At 38.9% G+C, this 27,456-nt stretch overlaps 1 protein-coding gene across 2 annotated transcripts in view; it reads left to right on the top strand.

The window, feature by feature from the left end:
- Positions 1 to 27,456, top strand: part of BZW2 (basic leucine zipper and W2 domains 2) — a 54,047-nt gene that overhangs the window by 6,754 nt on the left and 19,837 nt on the right. For both annotated transcript variants that reach the window (XM_032687517.1, XM_032687527.1), the window contains exons 2-5: positions 11,640 to 11,704; positions 18,047 to 18,223; positions 19,311 to 19,414; positions 22,150 to 22,215. In XM_032687517.1, the coding sequence (XP_032543408.1) occupies positions 11,647 to 11,704; positions 18,047 to 18,223; positions 19,311 to 19,414; positions 22,150 to 22,215 (405 nt within the window). In that variant the 5' untranslated portion in view covers positions 11,640 to 11,646. The remainder of the gene's footprint in view (positions 1 to 11,639; positions 11,705 to 18,046; positions 18,224 to 19,310; positions 19,415 to 22,149; positions 22,216 to 27,456) is intronic.

The raw sequence follows: 27,456 nt of genomic DNA, 5'->3' as shown, positions 1-27,456 counted from the left end.
TTCTTCATATCTTGCATCCTCATAGGAAGTGAGTTGTAGAAATCTAATGTAGCTTTTATTGGTGTTCTTGCTCTCTTTTATGTAGATGTATACGCATACACCTGCAAATACACATTCCATGGAACCTTTATTGAGTTATCTGCAGAAGTAGGTTGCTGATATTGGTCTTTTCAGTGCATGAACAGTGATGCTGTAAACAAGGAAATAGATTTCCCTGTTAATAGTGTCAAATAGCATTGTGCCAAGCTGACATTGATATAGTCCAAACAACCACAAAGTGCACAAGTGCTTCCTCTGAAGGAAGCCAGGCTATTTGGCATAGTGATGTTTTATGCCCTTGAAAAAAGATACTAAACCTAATTCCAGTTAGAAATCCATAACTCCTGCAGTAATGTTGGCTTCAGAAACTGAGTTGGGTGTGGGTGGGTGGCTGTGGTCTTACACTGAGCCTATTCTCACAGCGTATTTGGGGTACTCTGGATTTTGAAACTTCTCAGCCAACAATGAAAATTCTGTGAATCGTTTCAGAAAGATAAACAAGCAGGTCTACTGAATTAACTATAGAACTGAATAATATACCAATAGTAATTGCCCTGTCGTTAATTTTGGGTAGGTAACTAAACTCTTAACTCTGTCTGAGATGTTTATAGGCATCATTGACTTTCACACAGATGGCCAATCTGCAGGTGTGAAGTTTGATCTGGTTCAGATATCTAAAAAGTGCCTAAAGCTGAAGCTGTGAAGTTGTTCACCCATTTCACTCTAAGATGATGGACAAGCAGAATATTTTAGACTAGCTATTTTCTGGAAATGTTTATGTTTTTCCTCATGGTGAAAAGAGGCAAGGATTGCAGGGTCAGGCTGAGATGTCTGTTGCCGTTCATTTTTAAAGTTAGGTCAAATGCACCCCAGTTTTGGGTTCTGACAGTTGGCTGTTTGTTTGAGGAAAGTGGATATGGGTTTTGACTTAGCTGATTGCCTTGCAAAATCATGGACAGGGAAATAGGAAGTGATCCTCAAACCCAATAGTATCAATTAAATTGCTGGGTTTTGCATTGAACTGAGCTGACTGACCGCTGTCCTTGCTTCCATTACCAGTGTGTGGGCACAGTGTGCTGCAGTGTATCCAGCACTGCCAGCTGGTGGGATTTGCTGGCCCTGTGATGGAGTGGGGTAAAATATTATATACCTGCTCTGGTCTACATCTGGGTGAAACAGATGTCTCAATAACCTCTAGCTTCTTGTGATGTGATTATGCTGTTAGGAGATGATGCTAATACTGGAAAATAGATACAAATTATTGACACAACTGGCTAGTTCCTCTATTTTTTTTCTAGCTCACATCATTTGCATTGCTTCTTTATTTGACTTCCTTTCATGGCAGTGTTTCTTAATTCTGAGATTTTGGCTACCTGTGTATATAAATTATTTTTGAGAACTGAGTTTTCATCTGATTGCAATTATTATCAAAATTGCTTATAACTTTTTGAGAAGCAAAATTATTGTGATGCATTCATAATAGCCATTGTTTGAAATGTTGTGTTTATAGATAGGCTCTGAATTCTTTGGGTTTAGTTTGGTGGAATTAAAAGTCTTCTGAGTCTGGATTACCAACAAAGACATATTCTTGGGTTTATGCATTTATATTTTCAGATAAGTGTTGCATTTAATGTCAGTTATGTCTAGATAAAGCGTGAAAAAAGATCAAGAAAAGCGAAGTTGAACTGTTAAAATTGAGAGAAGATATGGTGCTTTGAGCACTTCTGTGACTGTGTCTGTGCATGGTGTACCAAAATAAGGGAAACATGATTGCTTAGCATTTGAGTCTTTCGTTACCAAACCAAGACTGATCTCCCAGTTCTGATATATGAGTAGTGTCAGAGTCCAGTACTCTCTGATCAGCAAATTTTAGATATTCCACATGTGGAGGATGTGATGTTCAATATCTAATTTCCTTATCTGGAGATAGTTGATATTACATGGGATGTATGATTTAGCAGAGTAATACAGATAATGCTGAAAAGATAATACAGTTGTAAATGCATGTAACAAAGTAAAGCAATTGCAATACACGGTTCAATCATAATATCAATGTGGTTGCTATTATCGGTCTCTATGGTGCTCACTGGGCATTCGCAGTCATTGGGAAGAAATATTGGTGGGTTGAATCACAATATTCTGTACAGACTGGCTCAAAACTTTTTGTTTTCATCACTGAAGATAACTAGTTTGAATATTTTCTCTCATCTTAGAAGAAGCAACCTGAAGTCCTCCTACAAAACTGGTAGTGCAATAAGCTGACCCAGGACAGTCCTCTTGGGATTTTTGTTTTACTTCTCTTCCTCACCTGGCCTTACTCAGTTGCCACCCAGCTCTGAGTGCTGTTGCCATAATACACCCAAGTGGAGTGTGCTGTCATGGGTGAGTAATGCTTGTCTTGTGTGTTTGTGGATTTAAGAGAGCGCCTTCTCCTGTCAAAGCTTGGCTTACTGGGAGAAATTTGCCTTTGGTCTAGAGTTTCGTCTCTGAAAGTGGCCTGCAGTATTGGGTAGATGTGAAGATAAAACAAACAAAAAAAAGAATGGGGAGGTAGGAGAATGTGGTGGTATGAATTTCTGCATTTCTTTCTTTCATACCCTTGTCAAACCAACAGCAATTTACAAACTTAGAAGGTTTTATCATCCCTGTTTTTAATAGCCGTGGTAGTTTCTTCTTCCATGAATTAATCTAAGAGCTTCCAGGCCTCCACATAGAGGTGAAGAAGTGCCTTTCTGAAATAAACCTGAGAGCACCAGGTATGTGAGCTGCCAGGCAGTGGGTAGGATAGCGAGTGCCCTCTCTCTGTGTGCTCAGTCTGTAATAGTTATTTTTCTGACTCACCTAAAAAGTAGTCGATTTTGTAGGCACCACATGGCATATACTGTTGGGTGGGCTTTGTTTCTTGTTTTTCCCAACACCTATTGGATATGAATCAGTATCTGTTGCCATAGAATTCTCTTAGCTTGATCTGAGAAGAACTGTACCCATGACTACCTAGAAAATAATTGCTGGTTGAAGCAATCTGAACACTGACTGCTTTATTCCTCACTCCAGGAATTTGTTCACCAAAACTAGTGTGTTCTGTCAAAATGTTCAACCTGCCCTGAGGAGGAAGCAGCAGCTGCAGGGAACATGGTATTGCTTTTGGGATAAAGAGTGGTACAAGTCAGTTATGGACTCTTTTTTTTTGTCCCAGTGAATGCTGCTAACAGCATAATTGGTGTTAGCTGGTATGTTTGGAATACTTGACATGGTGCAAAGCATTGTGCCCTTTGTGCCATCTCTTCGTGCCAGAAAGATCAGAATTCAGATATCTGGAAGTTGATTCAATTTTCTGCAGGTAAAAAACTGTGCGTTACCTTGGTGAACTCTTTGCACCATGCTTTGAAGAAATAGTTAGGGAGGTCTAAATTGAAACTTGCTTTAATGCTTACAGCAGTTGTTCTGTCAAAGCCAAGGCCTTCACCACTTGCAAGTGTGTAGGAGGTGCTGGCTATTAATACATCCCTCCTCCAATTACTGTATTTAGTTCATGAAATAATAAACTGTTAGCAACTGGGAGGCATTGCTTTCTGGAGAATGCAGAGAATGTATTTATTTATTTTTATTTTTTAAGCTTAGCCTTTGTAATTTTGAAGGCAATTTTGGGTTTTCAGGTGCTGCAGTGCTGTGTCCTTCTGGTCTTCCTGCAGTGGCCTTTATTACTGAACTGTTTTGTATTGTCTTGTATCGGACAAAATTCACCACTTGGAATGAAGCTTCTCTGGTAATTCTTTTGACATGTCTTCTCCCATATACTTGTGTATATTGGTTTATTGAAGATCTGGTTCAAGGGGACCCTATAAAGTAACTCCATTAATGATTTTTTTGCAAGTATACTGTGAACAGTGGCTGCTGCAGTTTCTTTGCCAAACATCAATGAAGGCTTGAGCTAAGTTGCAGCAGTACCTTTATAAAAATGTTTTTGCAGAATTTCAGCTATACCATTTTTCCTGTAGTGAAATCATCTCTACTGCAATTGCTGAGACAATAATTCTTTTTAGGATAAACAGGGCATCCAATGTCCCTCTGAATTAAAGAATCCTGTTCTAACATTTACACAGTCCATTGAAAGTGTAAATGTATAAGGTATCTTGTATAAGGGAAAAACCTTGTTAGCTTTGGAAGAGTATTGTCTTCCTCTTTTCTCAGTTCACCTGACCCGGATCTCTGCCAATCCTTTTTATCTCCTTCTTTTTTCTAAGAGGTTTTCCTGTTGCCAAGGCATGCAAGCTTGGAGTTGGATGACTAGCCATCACCTTAAAATGATTGTTAATTGGATATGAATTGATCTGTAGCAATACCCCATCTCCATTATCTCAGCCTACTCCAGTTAAGAGCACAGCGCCTAAGAGAGCTCTCAGCAGTGAGAAAAGCTCCTACTAATACCTTGTCCTTGAAGAATTACATCTAATTCCTCCTCTTCAGTTGCTGAAAGAAACCTTGTTACTGAAAGACAACATTATGTGTGTCAGCCTGAGCGTGTGATTATTTTCTTGACTTGTATTTCTACCTGTCAATTGTTAAGATTTTTTTCTCTGTTTTTTTTTCTTTCTCTGACTTTGCCATGACTAATGCATTTTTCATATGGTTGCTAGTTACAACACAGAGAAGTCCTTTGTCTTGGTGCTTCAGTTTACAGTTCTCTTGACATTGTGAAGTGCATCTGGAGTGCTTCAGGAGTGTTATTCATCTGAGCCACTTCTGTAGAAATTTTTGGTTAATGACATAAAAAGTACCCAATCTCCTGAAATAGGTGCAGTGAGGTGAATCTCTAATGCAGTGTGTGATTGTACATTCATTGATGGCAGTGGGAAGTGGGGTTTTTTGACTGTTTTTCAAGAAACGTCTTCCTACGCATCCCAGTTTAGCAGTTAGGTGATGTGATTTATGGTGCAAACTTTGGTGAGTCTGTCTTCTCATTTTTTTTCTCGGCTTAGAATCGTGGAAAAGACCTGTAAGATCATTGAGTCCAGCTATTAACCCAGCACAGCCATGGCCATCACTAAACCATGTCCTTAAGTGCCACATGCACACGTGTTTTAAATACCTCCACGGATGGTGACTCCACCACTTCCCTGGGCAGCCTATGCCAATACTTCACAACCCTTTCAGCGAAGAAATTTTTCCTAATATTTAATTTAAACCTCCCCTGGCACAACTTAAGTGCATTTCCTCTTGTCCTGCCACTTATTACTTGGAAGGAGAGACTAGGCCCCGCCTGGCTACAACCTCCCGAGGTAACTGCGAAGAGCAGTAAGGTCTTCCCTCAGCCTCCTTTTCTTCAAGATAACTACTCCCAGGCTGCCTGCACAATTCTTGGCTGGAGAATCTTGCATGAGCATAGGCTTTTATTTTTTATTTAATGCGTAGTAAGTTTCATTGTCTTTAGGTATTTGTTTGTACTTCCTGCAGAATGAAACCAATTCCACTTGTTTCATGTCTTTGTTTTCTCTCTCCCACTAGGCATACTAATAAAGAACTAGTACTTTTATTGCAGTAGATACTTTTTACTGTGGACAAACACTGCTCTGTGATGAAAAAATAAACATTTAAAAAAAAATTAAGTGCCTTGAATGCTTCTAGAAGGCTCAGTTGGGAAAGACAGGGCATTCAGTATGTGTTGAAAACCTGCTACAACACTGTCTTAAGATTATGTACATGATAGCCACTGGTGACTAGGGCATGCTTACAAGTATGCAATCAAAAGTATTTTCAGCGGTAAATATGTGGATTAGCAATATGCTTATTTCTTGTAAATATTAAAACACAAGGTTGCTTGTATTTACCCTGCACATCCTTACATGACTGCTTAGTCCCTGCGTGTTGCTGTTGAGGCCATTTGTGCAATAAAATCAGTGAGGGGATTTTAATGTGGTGAGAGCCTGGCTCCGGCTTTACTGTGCCTAGTGAATGGCACCTTAGGAATAAAGATTTTATAAACATTGTAACTGGGGGCAAAACAGCAAGATAAACCTTGTGGCTGCCAGTGTTGCCCTTCCTGGTGATTTGTGCCATGGTTGAAGTTAGAGACCTCCAGCTTATCAGTGACTTCTTAAAAAAAAACCCTATGTTTTAGGAACAGGGGGCAAGAGTCAGAAAGTACTGATGAAATGGCACAAGTCAACCTGCCCAGAGAAAACCTGGTGTGTCTCACTAAGTGTAGGTGCTTGGTCTTACCATCTCCCCAGATGTGCAGTGAAGGAGAGGAGAGGTAGCTTTTTAACACCACTCTGGTCCTGTTCTGAGCACTTGGGATCCTGGAAAGCAGAAAATAGAGCTGCTTATTTTCTTATTTTTCAACAGTATCCAAGTGAGCTTTTAGCAGGAGCTAGGGAATATTGAAACTACTCTTCACGTTGTGGGCTAGCCATTGTACTACCTCGAATATGGCAATAAAGCACTTTTCCTTCACACTGACCAATCCTGGGAAATGTCGGGAGCTGAGGTGGATTTCAGAGCTTTATGAGGGTGCAAAAACTGTATTAAAGCAGAAGATGCTTCACAGCTGTCTCAGCAGTGAACACTGCAGCAACCATGTAGGCTGCGTGACCAATGTGCAGTGGGATCACTTGCCGCACCCGGGTGTTGGGAAGTGCTTGTGGAAAAGGAGGACTGTAAGAGTCCCCAGAGGGACTCAGTGTCCCAGTGGAAAGTGGGAAGCCTGATGAGGGTTTGGTGAGAACTGGTGGCTGCATTGCTTCCGCTCTGTCTTCTTGTCCCCTCACGTCGCTTTGTTCCTCTGTGCTGGTAATGATTTAAATGGTTTCCACCTACGGATTTTGTTAGCTCATAATCTAGCTGCCTGCTGCCTTCCCAGAGAGCAGAGACGGCTGCTGGCTGTGTGCTGACATGTTTCCTCTCCAGCAGAAGTGCAAGGGCAAGTCTTCCTCCATGCTACTCAAGTTTGGTCACTTGCTCTTAATGTAACTTCTTGCCTTGCTGCTGGAAGAAGAGGAAAACCCTCTTTACGTGGAAGCGGAACTGTGAGAGGATGAAAATGCCCAGTAACATTGGTGGATGAAAAAGACCAAATAAAGCCTTTTAAAGTCCTTTTTAAAGTCCAGTAAAGTCCTAGATAGTCTTTGGAGAAAAAAAAAAAAGATCGCCCTTGATTTGTAGGTTGGGGTGTTTCCTTCATAGCAACTCTCCCCATCTATGCTTCTATTTTATTTGACTTTGCGATGAGTGCCCCTGTCTTACATGATATCTCAACAAGGGAAGGAGATGGAAATAATTCCTGCCAAGCATCTGTTCCTGTGAAAGCTGGTGGTGCTGTGTTGGTGGTACTCTGGCAGCTCTCTCCATCACCCTGTCAGTCAAATGCCATCGGTGCCAGTCCCCACAGCAGCAGCAACCTGTGGAGCAATGCTGCCAAAGCCACCCCTCCGCTGGGCCGCCCGAAGGGTCACTGCTTGTCCCCATGGGCTGTTTTTGGTGCTCTGTGTACATGGAGCCATAAAATCTTGGTAAGGACTTTAATAATGAACTGTTGTTCTTATGTTGTCTGGGATTGATTTCCCTCTCTCCGTACCTAGGGTGGTGGAGTTTCACTGCTGTGAAACAGTTGTTCCTGAATTCATCTGAGCATGTTAATATTTGAAGCATCTCAGGTGATTCTGAGATTTTGGTTAAAGGAAGTATAAAATGATGCTTAGAAAAATCATGTTGCTTTGAATAAAGGTTTTCAGTATTTTTTTTTCTTAAATTTGTGCAATATGTTTCTAAGAGCAAGTGCTTCCAGTATTTTAGTGTGGTAGAAACTTCAGCCTTACCAAGGTTTTAAATAATTCAGGAGTTAATCGTCATAAGAATTTCCCTGTGGTATGGATAAAAGACTGCATTTTTCTAACTTGTTAAGCAAGTTCATACTTGCTGAAGTTCTAACGTAACTTCTACAATCTGTTGCGGGTGTTTTAAATTAATTTTATTAATTAATCCTGGATTTATTAATTAAAACTGTTACAGTTTTTATTAATTGTGTGAGAAGGATTGGTGGATTAAAGCAACTACTGTATAATACGTGTCTAGTTGTCTACAACTGTAGATGTCCTTCCGTTTTATTTTAACTGTTTAGGGTCTTTAGCATGTAAGTGAGGAGCAGCAATAGAGAAAGCTGAGCCTGTGGACTTCAAGCAGTTTCAGGAGAATGTACGAGCTCACCAACTTATGTATTTTTAAAGTATGAATCTGTTTTATACAAGCCTGTTAACAAGAGTGGAAGTGGAATTTGGGAGACTTTTAAGTCATGCATTTTTTATTTTCTGATGAATTTTGTAGCTGCAAGTTAGCAATTAACAGGCTTAGACATTTGTGGTTTGTGTGAAAAATGAGCCGTTTTCCACAGTCCACACAGGAGTATGTTGCCTGGTTCCGTACTGCTCTCTGACATCTGCCTGAGTATCGAGCAGTAAATCGAGAGTAAAGCTTCCATTGCTGAGCCTCTCCCATGTTCTGTAGAAGAGTGGAGTCTGTGAAAGGAATGAGCTCTCATTTTCACACTTGCTCGTTTTCCTGCTGACAATTCATATGAGTCCTGGAGGATGTTGGGCTGCAAGATCCAAGTTTAACTAGTGATTTGGGTTTTCTTTTGGAGGCTATTTCCTTCCTACCTCTCTCTGTCCTTAAGTTCTTTATTCTGTAACCATTATGATTTTTCTAGCTGCCATTTCAAAATTTGCTTTTGGCTTTAGCCTGCCCAGATGCTCTACCTTTTAGAATGGAGAATATGTGTAATAGTTCAAGGCCTTGTGATTTCAAGGTTTTACAGCAACAAGACACCTGGCTGCACTCTGATGCAATCAAATGTACTGTGTTTATATGCTGCCACTCTGAATTTACAATCTTCAGCCGTTACTTTTGTCCTGTTGTTGGTGTACTCTTGATTTAAAAAAAAGTAAAAAAAAAATCCAGGCATCTGTTGTGGTGGCAACAGCACTTTAAAATCTCATTTGCAGGAGCTGCTGCTATTTGTATTATAGATACATCCTGGGCTGTCATATAGATCACTGGGTTGGTTTTGCACAGCCTCATGCTGCCATTTCTTGATGAAAGATCCTGGGCCAGTGCTTGAGGCAGTGCCTTATAAAGCCAGACCCTCACTGTAGCAGATTAGAGCACAGTGCATGTAAAGCTAAATATAGAAGAAGGCATATCCTGTCTTCCTAGTAATTAACTATTAAAGAGTCTCTTCTGTTGTACCGAACCTCTAGTCATTAAATCTGCCACAAGTGGTGAGTTTTACTTTAACAACTTCTTTTTTTTTTAAATCTTGTTCCCATCTGTCTTAAAGGACATACTTTATATTCCCAGGGAACAGTCATGTTTGATAGTCATGCTTCAGGTGTATGCAACTCTTACAGTTTAAAAATACACTGCATCAAAGGGAAGGAGAAGACTGGTGCTAAAAATTTAGCATATGCATTTCTACCTTTTATAGAAACTGGGAAACTGTACCAATATGACTGCATCAAAGGCTTTTGTGTGTTCATTAAGGAAATGGGCACTGATGGCATGTTTGTGCTCGGGAAGATCTGTGACAAGCAGATTAATTCTTACCTGCTGTGTTGCTTGCTTGACACTTTCTTTCCAAACCTCATGGGCTCCTGCCATCTCTTGGGCATTTTCAGACCCAGAGCAAGGCATAAGATGTCCAGGTCAAGTATAAAAGCAAATCAGAAATGCCTGCGTGAATGTTATAGATGAGTCTCTTTACAAATACCTGAAGGTCAGAAAGACAAACCAGACAAGTATGTCAAATCTAGCCTGTCACTGGCTAAAGGCTGGGCTATTGCTTATCCCTATAGACTGCTGGATTGTCTGCCTAATTAACTTGGAAAGCACCTCCTGTTCTCTGCCACCGAGACAGCTCAGGAGGGGAAAGAGCCTTTTGGGCTCTACCGTGAAGGGAGGCTTGGGTCCTACAGCACTTTAAAAGATCCCGTGATATCATGGTTTGCCATGTTTAACTCTCTTTGCAGATGAGCAAATCATTTTTCCAGGAGGCCATTTAGTGTTGCAGTTGTTTTGAAATGCTCCTTGGTCTGTTAAAACTCCAGCTTTAAACCTCAGCGATAAATGTGAACTTCTCAGTTTAACTGCTTGTTATATCTTTGTGTTTTTATGACTTGCAGGAAGCAAACCCAGTCTTGACTCTGAACTTTACTGCCTATTTCCAGTGCATGTGGGCAGTTTTTGACTGTGGATAAGTGATAAACCTACACTAGAAAGCAGTAGTTTGCCAGGTTAACAATTTGAAATGCTGCAGAAGTGGGCACCTAGGGATGCTGCAACTAGAAAGGGAAGTCTGGCAAATAGTATGACATTGTATAGCTGAAGCATTGTTAACAGAGTTAAATGAACTTTCAGGGGTAGAAAGAGCATTACCTGGATAGTAACGTGATTGATGGAGTCTTTCTAGCCATGGAGCTTGAATTTCTTTTCATTCATAGTAGGAAGAAATATTGGAAATGTGTGTACTTTTAAATTAGACCTGAAGAATCTACAATGAAGAAATAGAAATAATACAGATTTTTTAAGAACTGCATGGGAAGGCTTAATTCTGGATGAGCAAATCATATGTAACAGTGTCCTAATGACCTGCAGAGTGTGAAATAGGTGGCCTCTGAGTCTCAGGGCTGGCATTTGCTGTTGGCAGGACAGGGGGATGACCTGTGATGATTTCTGCATGCAGCAAAGCTGCCTTTTATTCACTGCTGTTTGCATTCAGCTGTCAGTTTAGCTGCTCTTTGTGGAAGCTGTGTCTGTGTGATTAAACTGACTATATCCAAAGCTGAAAAATAGTTTTGTTTTCTTCAGATAAAATGGCATTAATATATCAGCACTTCCCAAATTTTTTGACATTGTGTGTCGAGACTCGCTGTTAAGGTCTGAAGTTGTACAAGCCCAATATTTTTTACTGTTACATGATGTGCCATGTAGGTCCTTAACTGTATATTTATGCGCAAAGTTGATGGAGCAAGAGATTTGTTTATCTTTTATTATTTCTACAAAACCCACCTGCTTTTAAGAACTAGCTATTATTAAGAATTTGGTTGGGTTGTAATTATGGTTAGACCACAAAGTCACATCTTTAGCAGGACAATATGTAGCCCTGAGATCGATCTACCTGCTGAACATTCCTGAAGGTTAGACCTGTGCCATGACGAGCCCCACCAGGATGGTTCTCAGACTTTTGCCCCAGTGGCTTCTGTGCCCACAGCATCCCCATGAGCTGGGTGGGCAGTGGTGCTGTACCCCTGCCGCAGGAGTAAGGGCAGCGGCTCCATCACCTTCCTGTCCAGGTTTGAACCTTCAGGGTTTTTTACAGAGGTGCCAAGAGCCAGGTTTTGGCAGAAGCACATCTTGTCAAAGTCATTCTTGGATTGTAGTGCTCTTCATCTTTAAGATAATATGAATTACTTTTTGAATATGCATCAGGAACTCTCTTGCCCTTTCACGTGTTGGGATTTTACTACAGTGAGTGTTTATTTTGCCTTTAGATTAAACTGTTGTCTGTAAATGCCAGAGTAAAAATATTTTTCCTTTTTTTCTTTCTCCAGAAATTTTATGAATAAGAATCAGAAGCCGGTGCTAACAGGCCAGCGGTTCAAAACTAGGAAGAGGGGTAGGTTGCATTACATTTCTTTATTTTCCTGTTTGTTAAAATGACTGCAGACAGGGCAGGTGGAATAGTTTAAAGTTCAATAACGTTAAAGTTTTTCTCTCCTTCTTTTCAGTCATGTCAAGATTGCAGATGTTATGTTTAACTAAGCTCTATGAATTTTATTATTTTCACTATATATCCTAGGACTTTATTTAAAATTTGTGTTTCTTAGCTATGAAGTCTTGTGAAGCCTCAGTTAAAAATGGAATTCTGAGTTTACAGTATGTCTACAGATAAGGATGAAAATTTATTAGATGTTTGTTTTGATTTTTCTTAAAATTTTTTTTCAAGTAAGAAAGCAAAATATGAGCTTTTATTTAAAGACTGTGTAAAGAAAATTATCTGACTTTTTGGGGTTTGATTTTTGGTTTTTATTTCTTTGACTCAAATCAGTGCTATGTCTATGAATGAACCTTTCATATCTAGAAAGGAATTCTCTCACCTTCCTTCTCCATGAGATGGTCAGATCATCTCACTGGCCCTACTTTCTGTAACAAGAGAGGTGAGAAAGCTCCTTTTTCAGAAATACTTCTTTCTGCTGTTTTAGTGTAGTCTTTTTTTATTGTTAAAATAAAGCAATTACCATTGTGTGAGTCCCATTTTACCCACCGTGATACTGATTTTCTGTAAACATGACCAACACTCTTTCCTTATGTACAATAAGCATCAATTTTTTAAAAAAGCTGTATGGTGCTAATTATACTGGTTATCCAGATATTCTGTAGAGTGAGTGTCGTCCTAACATGTTTGGTGATATTATACTCAGAGTTCATTTGTCATGTTTTAGGTGGCTGAGGTTAATGCCCAACAGTTTGAGGCAGAAAGCAAAAATATGTGTAATAAATTAATTTATTTTCCCCCCACCAAAAAAATGTCTAGTTTATGAAAAGAAAGCTCAGATTTTTTACTGGTATAACAGCAGATTATTATAGCAGACACAGATGAAGATCCTGTCTGTCATGAAACAGATTTTTTCCATCTTGACTTCCCTGTTTCTAATCAAAAGCTAACACCTGGTCTTAATCTCTTGTGACAGAAAATGTAAATAAGAGCATTTTTCTTAGTGTGGTTGAGACAAACAAAAAGAGTTGGTAACCTTTCTTAGAAAATTGCAAATTCTGTCACGAATCTGAAGAGCTGAATGAGTGAGTACCGTGAGATCTAGGATGATCACGAAGCTTAGAAGAGAATTGCAAAATACTTTGATGTCAGTCATGGTAAAAAGCAGTGCCAGCTTTGTCATCTTTACTTCCTTGCACCCAGCACTTCTTCATTTTGTTTGACTGATGAAGTGTCTTAAATGGAAAGTGTATTTTTTATGGTGCATATACAATGTTTGTAAGTATAACTCATTAAAAAAGAAACCAGTATTGTTTGTAATTAAATGTCACGATGTTCCAGTAATTAGTGGGAATAACTTTCCATCAACATGGTGCAGAGCATTATTCCATAGGAGCTGTACGCTGTGTTAATTAGCAACCACATAGACATAGCTGGAGGAGTGGAATTAACAATCCTTAAAAAATACATCTGTCGTATTCACCAGTGAAAGCAATGAGACATGCACACTTCTGGATTGATGCCATGTATTTTTCAGTCTAGGTCAGTCAGTTGTGGTACATGTTATTTGATAAAATTGTCTCAGAAAATGTCCTCTTTCTGAAGACTTTCGTCCCGTGTTTTGCACTGTGGCATAATTTGGTCTTTGACTCCTGTTTAATACAAGCAGTAATTAGAGTAAATAATGAGATCTGATTTGTATTTCAGTGCCTATCTCTTGGATTGCTATTACAGTGATTGGGAGTGGCACTAGATAACTTGTTGACTGCATGGAAGAAGTAAGAGACATGGTGTGGGGTCTGAAAGATTGGGGGGTGGGTTTTTGGTTAGTTTTTTTCAGAGAGGTTACTTAAACAGAATTGTGGATATTAAATAGCGTTAATATAGAAATTTTAATATGCAAACATTTCTTTTTGTGCTCAAAGCATAAAATCTCTTCTTCAAACACAGTGGGATCCTGGTTGCCTTAACATTTGAATATCCTGCTTAGAAAATTGTAGATACTTGTTTCTTTCTAGAAGCAGAGGGCTTGAAGAGAGATGGTTTCCAAGTACGTTTATTCCCCTCTGCATATACTTTTTGTATCCCAGCAGTGTCACAGACTTTTATGTCTTGGACTTAGACTAGAAGATAGATTAGGCCATTTTTGATGACTTTCAGTATATCTGGGGATCCCAAAATGTCGCCCAGGTAGGACAGAGTGCAGTAGCTGTGGTTTGACCATATTTCAGTTGTCAGAGACTGTTCTGTTGTGTGTAACAGGCAGGCAGGTAACGGGGTCTGAAGTGCACAAATGCTGCAGGCAGTGTGCTGGTTGAGAGCCGACTGTGTGTTTTACCAATTGACTTGTGTCCCATGATAGTCCTTTTTCCCTTCTGCAGCTCCCTGGAGCACTGCTGTATGGGGAGACAGTGAGGTGTGACACTGCAGTCAGGCAGCTAATAAAATTAATTGCCTATATGAACTCTTATCACTGGTCAGCTAGCTGCGACTGGTCTCTGATTGTGAACGGCTTCTGAGCTTTTAGAGAGCAAAAGAGGAAGAATACAATGTTTTTTTCTTTAAAGTTTGAAAGTGTCTAAAATGTTTTTGAGAAAGGACTATGAAGGAGGAGCTTGTAAATCCTACTCTTTCCAGTTCTATTAGTTGACCAAATAAAAGGAATAAGCCTTGCCTCCACCATATGTAGTGGCAGACATGAAAATTGCTTAAAAAAGATTTGAAGGAAGAATGATGTTGTTAAAGGAAGAACCTTGCAAGGGAGGGAGGCATCTCGCAGTTCCATATCAAGGTTTTAGCGATTTAGGCAAAGAAAGTAGTTTTGTTAGTTTTCAGTATAGTTTCTGTACTTGTTGAATACTGCTGTTTTGGTGACGATCAGCAGTAGTGGCATTTGGACAGTACTTGTGTTTATGGAGCAGATACATGGGATGCAGACTGCATTGACCGCCTGCATGCGTGCAGAGTAATGTCTTTGTGTGTTCTGAAATGGAAGAGCAAGAAATAGGAGTAGCAAAAATGCCAGTATGTAGAAAGGAAAATTTATATATCCAGACAATTGACAAATATATGAAAGACAAAAAGCATCACAAAGCATTAACAGGAACAAACAGTGCATGTTTTTTGAAGTAAGCTGACAGGCAATACCTGATACCTAAGTTTATTTCTATGGTATAGATAACATAGGATTGATATATGCTAAAAAAATGGCGCAAAATCAGCTAAGCAAAATGATGCATAACACTTTCAGAAAGAAAATTATCTAGTAAAAAGTCAATATTAACACCTTTACATTAATATGAAGTAAGAAGAGGGTCCAAACAAGGCATCTGTTTTTTCCCACAGAAATACAGTTGTGGGCGTTCTGTTGAGTAGTTAAAATTCATTCTCAAGGAGAGGGGTATAAATGTACTTTGTGATTTTCTTAGAAGCAGAAGAAAGGATATAAGGATCTGGGAACATGGTGAAAATTAAAAGCTGTGTATAGCACTGCGTCATTGGATATTGTGTGCATCACATCTGCAAGCTACACCTGCCTCTGCTAGCCTGTGATTGGAGCTGTGCTTGTTTAGTAATTGTGCTTTTGACAGCTCAACATATTGTCACCCCTTCTTGATGATGGCTTCTTATTCACCCTCTTGTACTACATCAGCATATTCCTCTTCAGTACATTAGCTTGGTAGCAAAATGTTTCAGTAAAATTATAAATAATTTTTCATGCAATGAGTTCTCCTCCCGTGTCAAATTTTTAGATTGTGATAGACAAGAAAATAGTAGGGTACTACAGATGAGAGGAGGACTTCTGGGGCAGGAGAAGAATTTTTAAAAGAGTTAAGAAATATTAATCATGATGTTTGTATTTGTACTGAGCATTGTGTGCCTGTGATACCAAGCATATAACACCTTTCAGTTTAAATATGAACATCTTAAATTTTTAGACAAAATACATTTGAAAAGGTAAAACAGGATTATTTTTTTAACTCCTCTCTTAAGACTGAACTGTATTCTTGTTGGTTGATATATCATTGAGCTTTTTTTTTTTACCTTGCAAGTAATACATACTTATTTGATAATGCAGAAGAGAATAATTATACTCAAATACTTGTTTAAGGGTGGAACTGTATGTCTTCTGAGCAAATAAAACTGCCTGAAGTGCACATACTGGAGTACTTACACTTCAGTAAAAGACTGATTTGCTTGTGGGTTGCTTTGTTCTTTGTTTTGGGTTGTTTTTTGTACTTCAAGTTGGAAGAGAGCTGCAATTGAGTATTTTGTAGTAGATCTGATTGTTCACATGGGATTCCAGTAGTATGCTTCTCTGTAGGCATTTCCCCAGAGCAAAGGTACATTCCTCCATTTCCCCCCTCAACCCTCTCCGGATTGTCTACCACAAGCATACCCTGCAGATATGAGAGGTGGTTGCTTTAATGGCAGACTCCAGATTTTAGCTGAAGTCAAGGTAACACAGCTGAGAGCCAGAATGTCTCCAAGATCTGGTGTGAAGTAGAAGCCTGGGAAGAAGTCATTTGCACTCTAGAGAAGGGGCATATTAAGTAGTGTATTGGATTATTAGAGCGTGGTAGGGGAGAATCTAGGCTGGCACTGTGGTTGTGTGCATCACTTCAGGATAAGCTGGTTTCATGAGCATATATATGGATGTCCATGGAGTTGAGTAATCCTCAGCTTTGATCTGAGGATATCAGATTTTAGAGGATGGGGAAGCAGTCCACAGGGAGATGAGAAGTAGACTTAGTAAGTCACTAGAAGCTAGACATAGCAGGGGATTTCTGGAAAATAAAGGAACACTTCAGTTTTCCAGTGTTTCATGCTTGACAGGCAGCCTTTGAACTGCAGCTGGCTATGTGCTGCCAGGCTCCTTGAAAGGACAGGTTGACTAGTCACCTGAGCTTCCCAGTGGCCTGAGACACTTGAGTGGAAGGGACTGCTTTGTGCCTTCCAGGTATGATTGTTATGGAGGAAGGGGATGCGTTGAAAGTGGTGGAGAATGTGCAAGTGACGTACTGAAGACGGTACAATGAGCACACCCCAAGTATGAGCAGGGGAACAAGGAGAGAGAAAGTCTTTTGTGTATTAGAAATAAAAAAATTATTTAAAGTAGGAGTTATGTGGAAAATAGTTATTGCCGTAAGACTACTGTGGCAGGAGGGGAGAGACTGGGGAAGAAAGGCTATTAGAAAGCAAAGTCTCTTGACCAAACCTCATTTATCTTAGTAAGTAAAAATCTCTGGATTGATTCTCTGGATATAGTATTTGCAGGTTTTTCAAGAACTTGTATCAATATTTGTGTCAGCAGGTGATAACAAACCTGGGTTTTGAGTGCACAGACCAGTTTGCAGTTCTGTTTCTGAAGTTCAGTTATTTTGACAGTAACAGGCATTTCATATGTGCCCTTATATAAAGCCAGGGCCTGTTTTCTTAAGAAGCTTCAAGTGGTAAGCTATTAACAGCCTGCAGAAAAGGGAACAGGAGGTGTGGGTAAGTCTACGTAGATTCATCTGGAAGTTGCAGTTATGTCTCTTGTGAGTAATGACATTGACATAGGGCTTTGTCTGTACCTTAATAGAGTGCAACAAGGGACAGCTGTAGAAAATGCAATGTGAGCGCTATGTTTCTGTTTTCCTAGTGCTGCTTAGATCTGTGAATATGAAAGATAAATTCTTGGTTACACTGTGTTGCCTGGTCCTAAATGTTTATGCAAAAACTAGTTTTATTAATACCTTGGTCTCTTTTCCTGAAGACTTGTCTTTTTGAAAACATTTTAGCTGTATGACCGTAGTTATTTAAAGAAAAATAACAAGAAATGAAAAATGGAGTGTTCCTACAGTGACATTATGTACACATAGCTGACATTCCCTTCACTCTGCTCTCAGATTTAGCAATGCACAGTGATACACACGTGATAATACCTTCAAGAAGAGAAGTAAGAGTATGAAGTTTGAAAACAATTTCAGTAGTTGCTTTTCCTTTCCTTTATTTATTTATTGTGATATGTTTGTGTGTGTTTTGGTGTTGGGAGATGAGGAAGAGAGCTAAGCAAGGGTAAACACTGAAGAATTTCCAGAGGCAGTACAAGCCAAACAAAGAAACTTTTATTGTGTTGACCAGAATAAGAAGAATATATTTAGGTACTGTGATCATTTCAGTTGCTGGCTGATACAGAATTTTAACAGACAGTTTAAAAACTGGTTCTCTCCTTTTCTTTCTCTCCTGTCTCTGTTTCAGATGAAAAGGAGAAATTTGAACCCACAGTCTTCAGGGATACAATTGTCCAAGGCCTCAATGAAGCTGGGAATGACCTGGAGGCTATAGCCAAGTTTCTGGATGCAGCAGGCTCACGGCTTGATTATCGCCGCTATGCTGACACACTCTTTGATATTTTGGTAGCTGGCAGCATGTTAGGTAACCTGCAGAGTATCTGACAGAGAATTTTGATACTTGCTTCTTTTAAGATTCTGTCTTCCTCTACAGTGGAAATTATAACCTGTATTACAATTTCACTTATCTAGACACTGCTTGCATCTCGTATCATAGCACTGTTTGTTGTTTGTCATGCAGTAACACCTTGGCACTTGATGGATACTGCTCTGAGAAGCAGTATCTGAGCTAAACCAGCATATAATTGCAACAATGAAAATGAGAGATACACTAACTAGGGGAAACAGAGGGACTTATTAGCATAAAAAGGCTAATACAGCACTTCAGCTGTTGCAAATCTTCCTTTGGAGATGTTGCAACAAAGGCTAGCTGAGAGGAGAAGTGAAGGATAATGAGGAGTGCTTTATGGATGTTCATGGGACATTTCTCTCAGGTATCAGTGGCAGCTTTGGCAAAAACGTGCCTTTCACCTTCCTCTGTATTTTGAATAAGTTAGCGCCTTTTACTGGTCATGTTGGTTTGATTCCTGCTTCCTGGTCTTTGGTATGTAAGAAGAAAAGATGTTTTTGTAAGATTTGAGGTAATGCAAGAAACAAAAGCTAGTGGAAATACCTAGGTAAAAAACTCTCAACAAAATAAGCTACTGTTTTGAATGTTTACATGAGCCTGCTAAGCATTAAAGGAATTAGTAGGATGTTCCAAGTCCTCAAATTACTAAGAGTGCTAATACTTTCCTCTTTGGAAAGGATTTTCGTTGGTGTTTAAAGCAGTAGTTGAAATATGCACAAGGGTCGTCCTCCAACCCATGCTTATTTGATCACTCTCAGTGCTCTCAAAACCCACTGAGATGTGAGAGAACTGAATCACTCAGTCCTGTGAGGTCTGTGTGATCTGAGGTGCAGCATATTGGCCAGGTGTACTTTCTGTCAGATGCCACCATAGCTTAGCAAACTTTGGTCTCTCTCTATTCCTCTTTTTCCCCTTCCAGATCTTACTCTGGCCTTTTGCTTTAGTGATACTAACGTAAGACTGACCAGACTTATTAAATGTTGCACATAGAACATCCTCTAAAGTAAGAAATCGTTTCTTGCCTTTTTTCCCTTTCTTCTAGCTCCTGGAGGCACACGCATAGATGACAATGATAAGACCAAGATGACCAACCACTGTGTATTTTTTGCAGATGAAGATCATGATGCCATCCGAAATTATGCTCAGGTCAGTTAAGGCATAGTTGATTACTGTTTTCCATTTATGTATCAAAAGGGATTACAGTGGAACATCTGCAGACTGTCTAGGCTGCAGTAGGCTAGTTATAGGCCAATTGAAAAATCCAGTTAATCAGTAATCTGTCCTAACCTATACATTTTAGGTAAAAAAATAGGATGTCTAAGATAATCCTATTACAGTTGGCAATGCTTTCTTTTACAGAAAGCAGTTTTGCTTATCTCAGTCTGCTGTTGTTTGAGTCTATTTCTGGACACCACCCTTATTATTTTTGTTGACCTTTTCTGTATGCAGACTGAAAGATTTATATGAATGTATTTTTAGAAACAAATGAACTGTATCAGAAATACAGCCTGTATCAGCAATATTGTGGCCAGCAGGATGAGGGCACTGATCATTCCCCTATACTTGGCACTGGTGAGGCCACCTCTCAAATCCTGTATTCAGTTTTGGGCCCCTCACTGCAAGAAAGACATTGAGGTGCTGGAGCACGTCCAGAGAAGGGCAGATGGAGCTGTTGAAGGGTTTGGAGCACAGGTCTTATAAGGAGTGGGTGAAGGAGCTGGGGCTGTTTAGCCTGAAGAAAATGAGGCTCAGAGATGACCTTTATCACTCTCTACAACTGCCTGACAGGAGGTTGTAGCAAGACGGGGCCTGGTCTCTTCTGCCAAGTAATAAAGGGCACTCCCATGTGTCAGAAATCTTTCATTAATTAAGTAATATATTTATCTTCTAAAATAACTAGTTATTATTGGAATGCTGGAGACAGCAAGTAGAAGCATAAACACCACTGTCCCTGCTAAGGTGTCTAGAGTGTCAAGCTGCTGGAAAGGTGCTTGGTTGATTTAAGGGTGCTGGGATCAAAATCTGCATCAGTAACAAATGTTTGTTTAATAGCAGAAAGCTCCTTTAAAAACACATCTCTGATAATCTAAAGAAGTGAAATATACTTATTTTTGGAAAAAAGGTCAATATTTCTTGTACATCAGCTTTATAATTTCTTAAAACAGGGTATTCTGCTTCAGGAAAATCCATGTTACTTGTAAAAGCATTGATTCTATCTTCTTGAATTTTAATATTTTAATGATTTTGTAAGAAAAATTGGCAGTACCAGTCCTCCAAGAAGAAATTTAACTTAAAAGTGGAAGCTTGCATACTGGAAAATGGAAAAAAGGCTTTACTTCAGGATTTGAAGCAGTAGTATTTCAGTGTATTCTCTGCATTTCAAACCAAAAGTCAGCAAAATAAGTCAACATTTTGTAATTAATGCCTGAAGAGATGTGTGCCAGGTTTTTTTCCATGCATAATAGAAAATAAAGTTCTTGTGCTATTATCAAAAAGTGGAGTTAGTCTAAACTAGTGTTTAGAACTTCCTTATCTAGAAGATACCTATAAGGTAATTTCTTACTCTGACTCCCAAATGAACCAGTAGCATGTTTTTTTTGTGGATTTAGTCATGGAAACCATTAGAAGACTGAAAAGTCATCAAGTAAAAAGACTAAAGCTAATGCTGATATTTTAGCAGATTATACGCATATCAAGCACACTTCTGTCATTTACAGGGACTTAAGAAAATATACAAACTTTTGTTTGGAAATATGAACAAGGAGGAAGCTTACATTTTCATCTTACACCTTATTAGAATTTTTTGTCTCTCTGTTTCTCAGCATAGCCACAACTTGATTTTTCACTTGTTCTGAGCCAGAATACTTCCATTTAGGATGTTAGGATGTATTTTCTGTTCTGAAAAGTGAACTGAAATATTCTAAGCTTGATTCCCCCCCCATCCATGACATTATGTAGCAATAATGTCATTTGTTCTCCACATAAACCCTATTACTTGTGACAGTGAGTCATATGTTTTGTGCCTTTGTACAGTAGTGCGAGCAATTATTTGTTTATTTAATTTCTTATCTCTTCCTTCCTCACCTTTAATGCACTTTGCACCTGTGCTGCTGCTGGTTTCATAATCTGTGGTCACACAATGGGAAACAAATGGTGAAAACTGGAGAACAAGTGTTTCCAATAACATAATTGTTGTAAAAGCTTTGTTGAACGTTCTTCCTCTTTCCTTGGCAGGAGTGTGCTTTGTTGTAAACATTTATGCTAGTTGATTTGCAAAGATGTTACACCTGCTGAAGATGCTCAGCATCCTGACTGCCTCACTCCATCAGCCTCAGCTGACAACTTCCCCAGAGCTGCACTACCAGGGGAAGGGTGCAGAGTTAACCTTCTCCTCTTCTCCCTTGCTTTCGATCTATGGATAGGATGAAAAGTAGAATAGGAATAAAATTCTGAGAAATGCAAAAAGAAGGCTTTCAAACTGCAGTAAATTCCCTGACTCAAGTATCACTCTGTGAAGCAAGAATCTCAAAACTTGTATTTTTCCATTTGTGGACAAACTGATAGAGACGAATGTTTCATGGTCTCCATGAGGCAGACAATGCAATAGATAACTGCAGAAATACCATTCTGCAAGCTGCTTATTTCCTGGAAACATGTCTAAAGAAAACTGTGCAGTGGAACATAAGAATGTGAGAAGCCAGCAGTGCTTTCTACATTTCCTTTCCTGCTGTGGAGATAGTTAAAAGAAAAAAATGTCACAGATTAGTCAAAGATAGGCTTTATGGATTCAGTAGTGGCAGCCTTGTTTCCTTTGCCTTTTTTTGTAAAGAAAGATGGCTGCAATTGTTGCACTTTTTAAATCAATCTGTGTTTCTCTTTAGGTCTTCAATAAACTTATCAGGAGATACAAATATCTGGAGAAAGCATTTGAAGATGAAATCAAAAAGGTAATGATGATGGCAGTCTTTCTTGGAATGTTAATATTTTTTACCCTATTTCTTATATAATTGTTCATGTACAAATGTGGCACTGTTAGGTGTCTTATTTAGCTCTACTGGAAACAAGGATGGAATCTACAGGAGGCAGCTTTACTCTGCAAATTTAGCTCTTTGGGAATACTGCAGGCAGCACTTGATGTAGAGTATTTCTGAATTAATGATTCTTTTAGTTGCTCTGACCAAAGTCACCTTCCTATTCCAGGTTTTTTGTGCACAAATTTGGGGTATAGTTGTTAAAGAGAGGTGGTGTTACCGTCCTGCTAATAGAAAAGCTCTCTTTGTTTTTTTCCAAAGAATAAATGCAAACCTACTGTGCAGACTGTCACTTGATGTATGAGTTTTAAACCACTCCTGCTTTGTGGAATGCATCCTAACCACCAGTTTTTTGTATTTGAAACCAGAGATATGTGCAAGAGGAAGTCCTCACCACTGGCAGTGTGCTCAGGATTTGCCTGTTAGACTGTAGTGGATATTTGTGGATATTGCTTTGTTTTGTGATACTGAACTGTAAAGAGACAGGAGAAGCCAGGGTAGAAGTGTTTGAAAAACAAAATACAGACTTCTTTTGTCTATTTTGAGTTCCTAGTAACAGATATAAATATCTTTTTCTAATGGCCTGAAGGAGTAATAAACACTGTATTGTGCTGTAACTTAACTAGCATGCTGATAATGGCAAAACCTGTCCTGTGACTAAAATACCATGTTTGTTAAATGTAAAGGTATGGTTTTCATACTATTAAGACGTTAAAAGGATTGCTGCAAGGGTCAAATAAGGGCATGCCTGGAGCATGATGCCTCACCACCACCTCTTGTGGCTGAATGAATTTGGCTCTGATTTATGCATTCTTTCTCATATAGGAAATTATTTTTACACTTGTGGCCAGCATGCCTATCAACTGATGCTGATTGCTCAGTACATCATTCTAAAGACCTAAATTTACCTCTATCCCCACACAAATCTAATGTTCCTGCTGTTAATTACTATAATCACTGACATGAGAAGCGCTGACTCACAGCATTCAAGTTTCAGAGCGTGTTCAGCATATTAAGCAAATACCATGTCAATTCAAGCCGCCTCCTCTCTCTTCTGTAACTTGCTTTTGGTTTTAAAACCTCTAAGTTTAAAATTTCACTTTGCACACTTAGGGACAAGATGAGACTGTGGTTAATGCATAATAATTTAACTCTTCACTTGAGGAACAAGTGCCTCTGATATGAAGTTTAGCCATATGCCAGCTTAAAAGCAGTATGACTGGAGCCATGCCACTCATTTAAAGCCATTAGAAACATTCTAGCCATGGCAACACAGGATCAGAGTGGGCTTGTTCACCTTGCAGACTGCCTTTTATGTACATGCTTTCTTTGCAGTTTTCAGTGTCTGATTGCATCTTGTATGACAAATCACAAGATGAGGTTTGCATAGTGGTCCTAGGCTGAGGGGAAATTTTTCTATCAGCCCTTCCATCACCATCCATGGCACTGGTGCAAATCTTGGTGTGGCTCCTGGGGGTTGCCAGGTGCACTCTCTTCCTTAGTTAATGCAGTTTATTAGAGAACTAGAACCTAAGAAGGTGACTGTAAAGGTGTTTGGGCCTGTGTATTGCACCTGCACTGTTATTGCCCTTAAAACCCTTGAGACTATTTTTAGGTGCCTTTTGTTTACCTTCTCTCTCTCCCTGCTTGTGGGAACCCACCAAGTGACTGTATTCTCATTTATGGGTCTGCTGGGTTTTTAACTAGTTAATCCTTTAATCCCTGTGTGCTGTAATTTGTGCAGGAGTAACTGCCCATAGAGGGCCAGAAGACAGGTACATTCATATTTTTAGAAGGTGTTTCTGCAAGATCAAGTAGTTCAAAGACTGCTGCAGTTAGTGGTGGTTAGAAATGCGAGAGAGCGACTCCTTGATATTTTTTTCATGGGTCACTGTCCCAGCAGTGAAAGTGATTTTTCTGGCATACTCATTAGGCAGATAGAGCACTTGGGGGAAAAGTAGCTCTTCTTGCAGAAAAAGGCATGCTAAAAAACCAAGGCAATACCAGCAGTTTCACTCTAAAGAAGCAGATGGTGTCAGTGGGACTTCTCTTTCAAGAGAGATTATCTTAAATGGCAGTATTTGCACAAGTATTTGTCTTCTAAGTCATAACTTTGCCATTAGGACATTATTTTCAAGCGTCTTTCCCCTTTTTGTCTGCTTCTAGCTTTCAGATGTTTTATTTCTTAATTCCCAAAATTGCCAATTATTCTTTTTTCTAATGCCATCAGCAAACCATATCTCTAAAGTCTTACATCTAAATTATTTTGTGCAAGTGATTTCAACAGAAGACAAATACATTTAAATGCATTGCTGTTTTTTGATGTAGGCAGCTTAAGTTCATATGAGCGCTGCCCAGCGTACTGGCAGACCTATGACAACATTTTGCAATAATTTCAGTTGAATTCTCAGTTCCAAATTTGTGTTCATCTTTCTTTACATATGTACTTCTGTTTAGGTCAGTGGTTGAAGAATGCCATATTAGCTGTATGTATAGTGTCTTTGCATGTTTAAGTATATAGGTTCTATATAGGTTTTTTTATTATCAAAATTGGGATAAAGTACAGGTAAGTTTATTTTTGGTCTTAACAGTGGTAAATATTACTGAGTCATGTGAGGACGTTGGAAGTACTGAGAGATGTTGTGATGTCCTTTATTCGTGTTTCTATTTTCCTGATGAAAGAACCATAAATCAGGCTAAGAATTAGGAAATAGGAGGAGAATAACCTTCTGAGATCAAATGGGGAGTAAACAGAGATGCTTTAAGTCAGCTAAATGGAAGGCAAGAATCAGTCTACAGAAATCTGTTGTTATGTTACCTGCCTTCTCTACTACTGACAATTCAGTGCTGTCTACAGATGTGACCGACTGTCAGCAACAGAGCAGTTCAGATAATGAAGATATAAAAAGACACCACGCTCCCTGTGTTGGTAGCGTTCCTTAATTTTCACTATTAAGACAGATCACAGGAGGAGAGCGGAAGTTTTTCCTGCGTGCTTTTTAATGTTACATGTGTGTCTTAGCTTGGGCATATCTTTTATGCCCAAAATTTGAGCTTAAAAGACAAAAATAGCATGGAACAGCACATTAGGTCTGGCCTTGTACTTATTAGGTATTCTGAACTCCCACTTACGCAGGTAGGAGTTCTTATAGCTATAATAGAAATACAAAATTGTGAGCCAGAATTGTGCTTTTTATGCCTGCAATCAGTCTGTATCTCTAATGAAAGCAGTAATGTCCGTGCTTGGCTAACAGCAGGGAAGCATCAGCGTGGGGAATGTTCTGTGGGTGATTGGGTACTATTCTGAAGTGACTTGGACATTTCGTGACCTCCCTGCTGAGGTTTGTAATTGTGATGGTAAAAGAAGAGCTCTTAAATAATCAGCAATAAAAATCTGAAATAACAACTTTGGACTGAGATTTTTGTTCCTTTTGATGTTTTTAAAATGGGTTTATGAAAGGTTTTGTTTCTTTCTATTACCCAGTCTCCCCCTAAATTAGACTATGTTTCACAATTGCTTGAAAATATAGAATAATTGCCTTAAGTAGCAGAAAATTACAAGTCAAAGTTTGAGCCGCTTTTAAGAAACAGTAGTAAAACAAAAATTATGCTAGTAGTACTAACAATACTTTAAGTAGTGAGAGATGTGTAGAAGATGAGGGTGCTGCTTAAAACGTACTGCAGTGGGGTACACCAGAAACCGCATTCATGCTAAGAGACTTGCAAGGAGCACATTTCAGAGGAAAGGGAAGAAGATAAGGCTGCAAACTGCATAGATATGTGATTTCAGACCTTCTAAAACATTTGAACAAATACAGATTTCTCAAAAATAGACTCGATAAATTTTTGGATGTCCTTCTCATAAACTCCCTCTCCGTCTTGGACTGTGTAACTCTGGTTTTGCAGATGGATTTCCTGACATCATTGCTTTCCTGACTCAAATCTGGCATGAATGGGTATAACTGTGCATGATCTTCACATTACTGGCAAAACCTAATGAAGGTTACAGCTCAGAAGTATGTCAAAACCCAGTCTGTCATGGTAAAGTAGTCAGTGTGGCCAGTTTCTAATCAAAATCCTTATCTATTGCTTATATAGAAGCAAAAGAAAAAAGAGTTAAGTAGGCTACACAGAAATCTGAAGCTGTTTGTTAACAGTCTCGGTACTTACAGCAAAGAGCAAAAGGTCTAATTCTGATTTTTTTTCTTGTGCGGATCTCAGTTTAGTACAGTGTTGTTGATAAAGCTTGTATAAAGAAAGTTTTAAATCCCCAGGCTTCCATTTTACACTAGGTTTATATTGAAATTCTGTAAAAATATTTTCAATCTTCCCTTTAAATGTGGCCCTGGCGTTCCTTTACCTGCACCATTTACGTACATCAGTTAGTTACTGCATTTGGAAATACAGCGCACCACTTGTTTCTCATTCATATATTTAGAAATAATAATTCCATTCTTCTGCATCTGAAATTTTTGTATATTTTTTGGTTGAGTCACAGTTCGTTGAAATAAACACCTTGAGATTTTATAGTTTCATAATATTTCTTTTAAGCTAAAAGTGCGTGTTGCAGTGAGTTGGCTGAAGCCCACTAAAAAAAAATCCCAAATGATTTGTCTGTGGCTGAATCATTCAAGCCTGTGTAAGCTGTAATTTAAAGCTGATGTTATTACATAAGTAGTGCTGTATGAATGAGGTCTTTTTCAGTTCTGTTCTCTGATACAGAGCAGAACTATTCATAAAACACTGCATGAGTTTTAATAACTTCATTAGTTATCTGGATTTTTAAAACATCACTGCATTCAGAAAGCTTATAGTTAATAAGCCGCTTAGATAATCTTGGAGAAGATCTCTCCTGACTATGGTAACAAACAAGCACAAGTACATGTGTGGTATTCTGTCCTTTTGTATGGGTGGAATCTGGTAATTAAGAAATATGTGTAATGTGGAAACCTGGTGGGAATTTTCCATCAAAACAAGCTGTTTTGTTTTGATTGCATCTGTTGCTCATTTGGAAAAGGAAAAAGGGTGTCATGACAGCAGAAGGTCATGACAACCTTTTGAAGGGGTATAATTTCTTCTTCCTCATGAAGAAGAAAATTAATTTCTTTTTAACTCCAGAAAATCGTATCTGCAGTATTTCTTTTTTCTCTTCTTTTT

The sequence above is a fragment of the Chiroxiphia lanceolata genome, chromosome 1 (assembly GCF_009829145.1).
Source record: "Chiroxiphia lanceolata isolate bChiLan1 chromosome 1, bChiLan1.pri, whole genome shotgun sequence".
Classification (NCBI taxonomy): Eukaryota; Metazoa; Chordata; class Aves; order Passeriformes; family Pipridae; genus Chiroxiphia; species Chiroxiphia lanceolata.
This window is presented reverse-complemented; position numbering and strand designations above follow the sequence as displayed.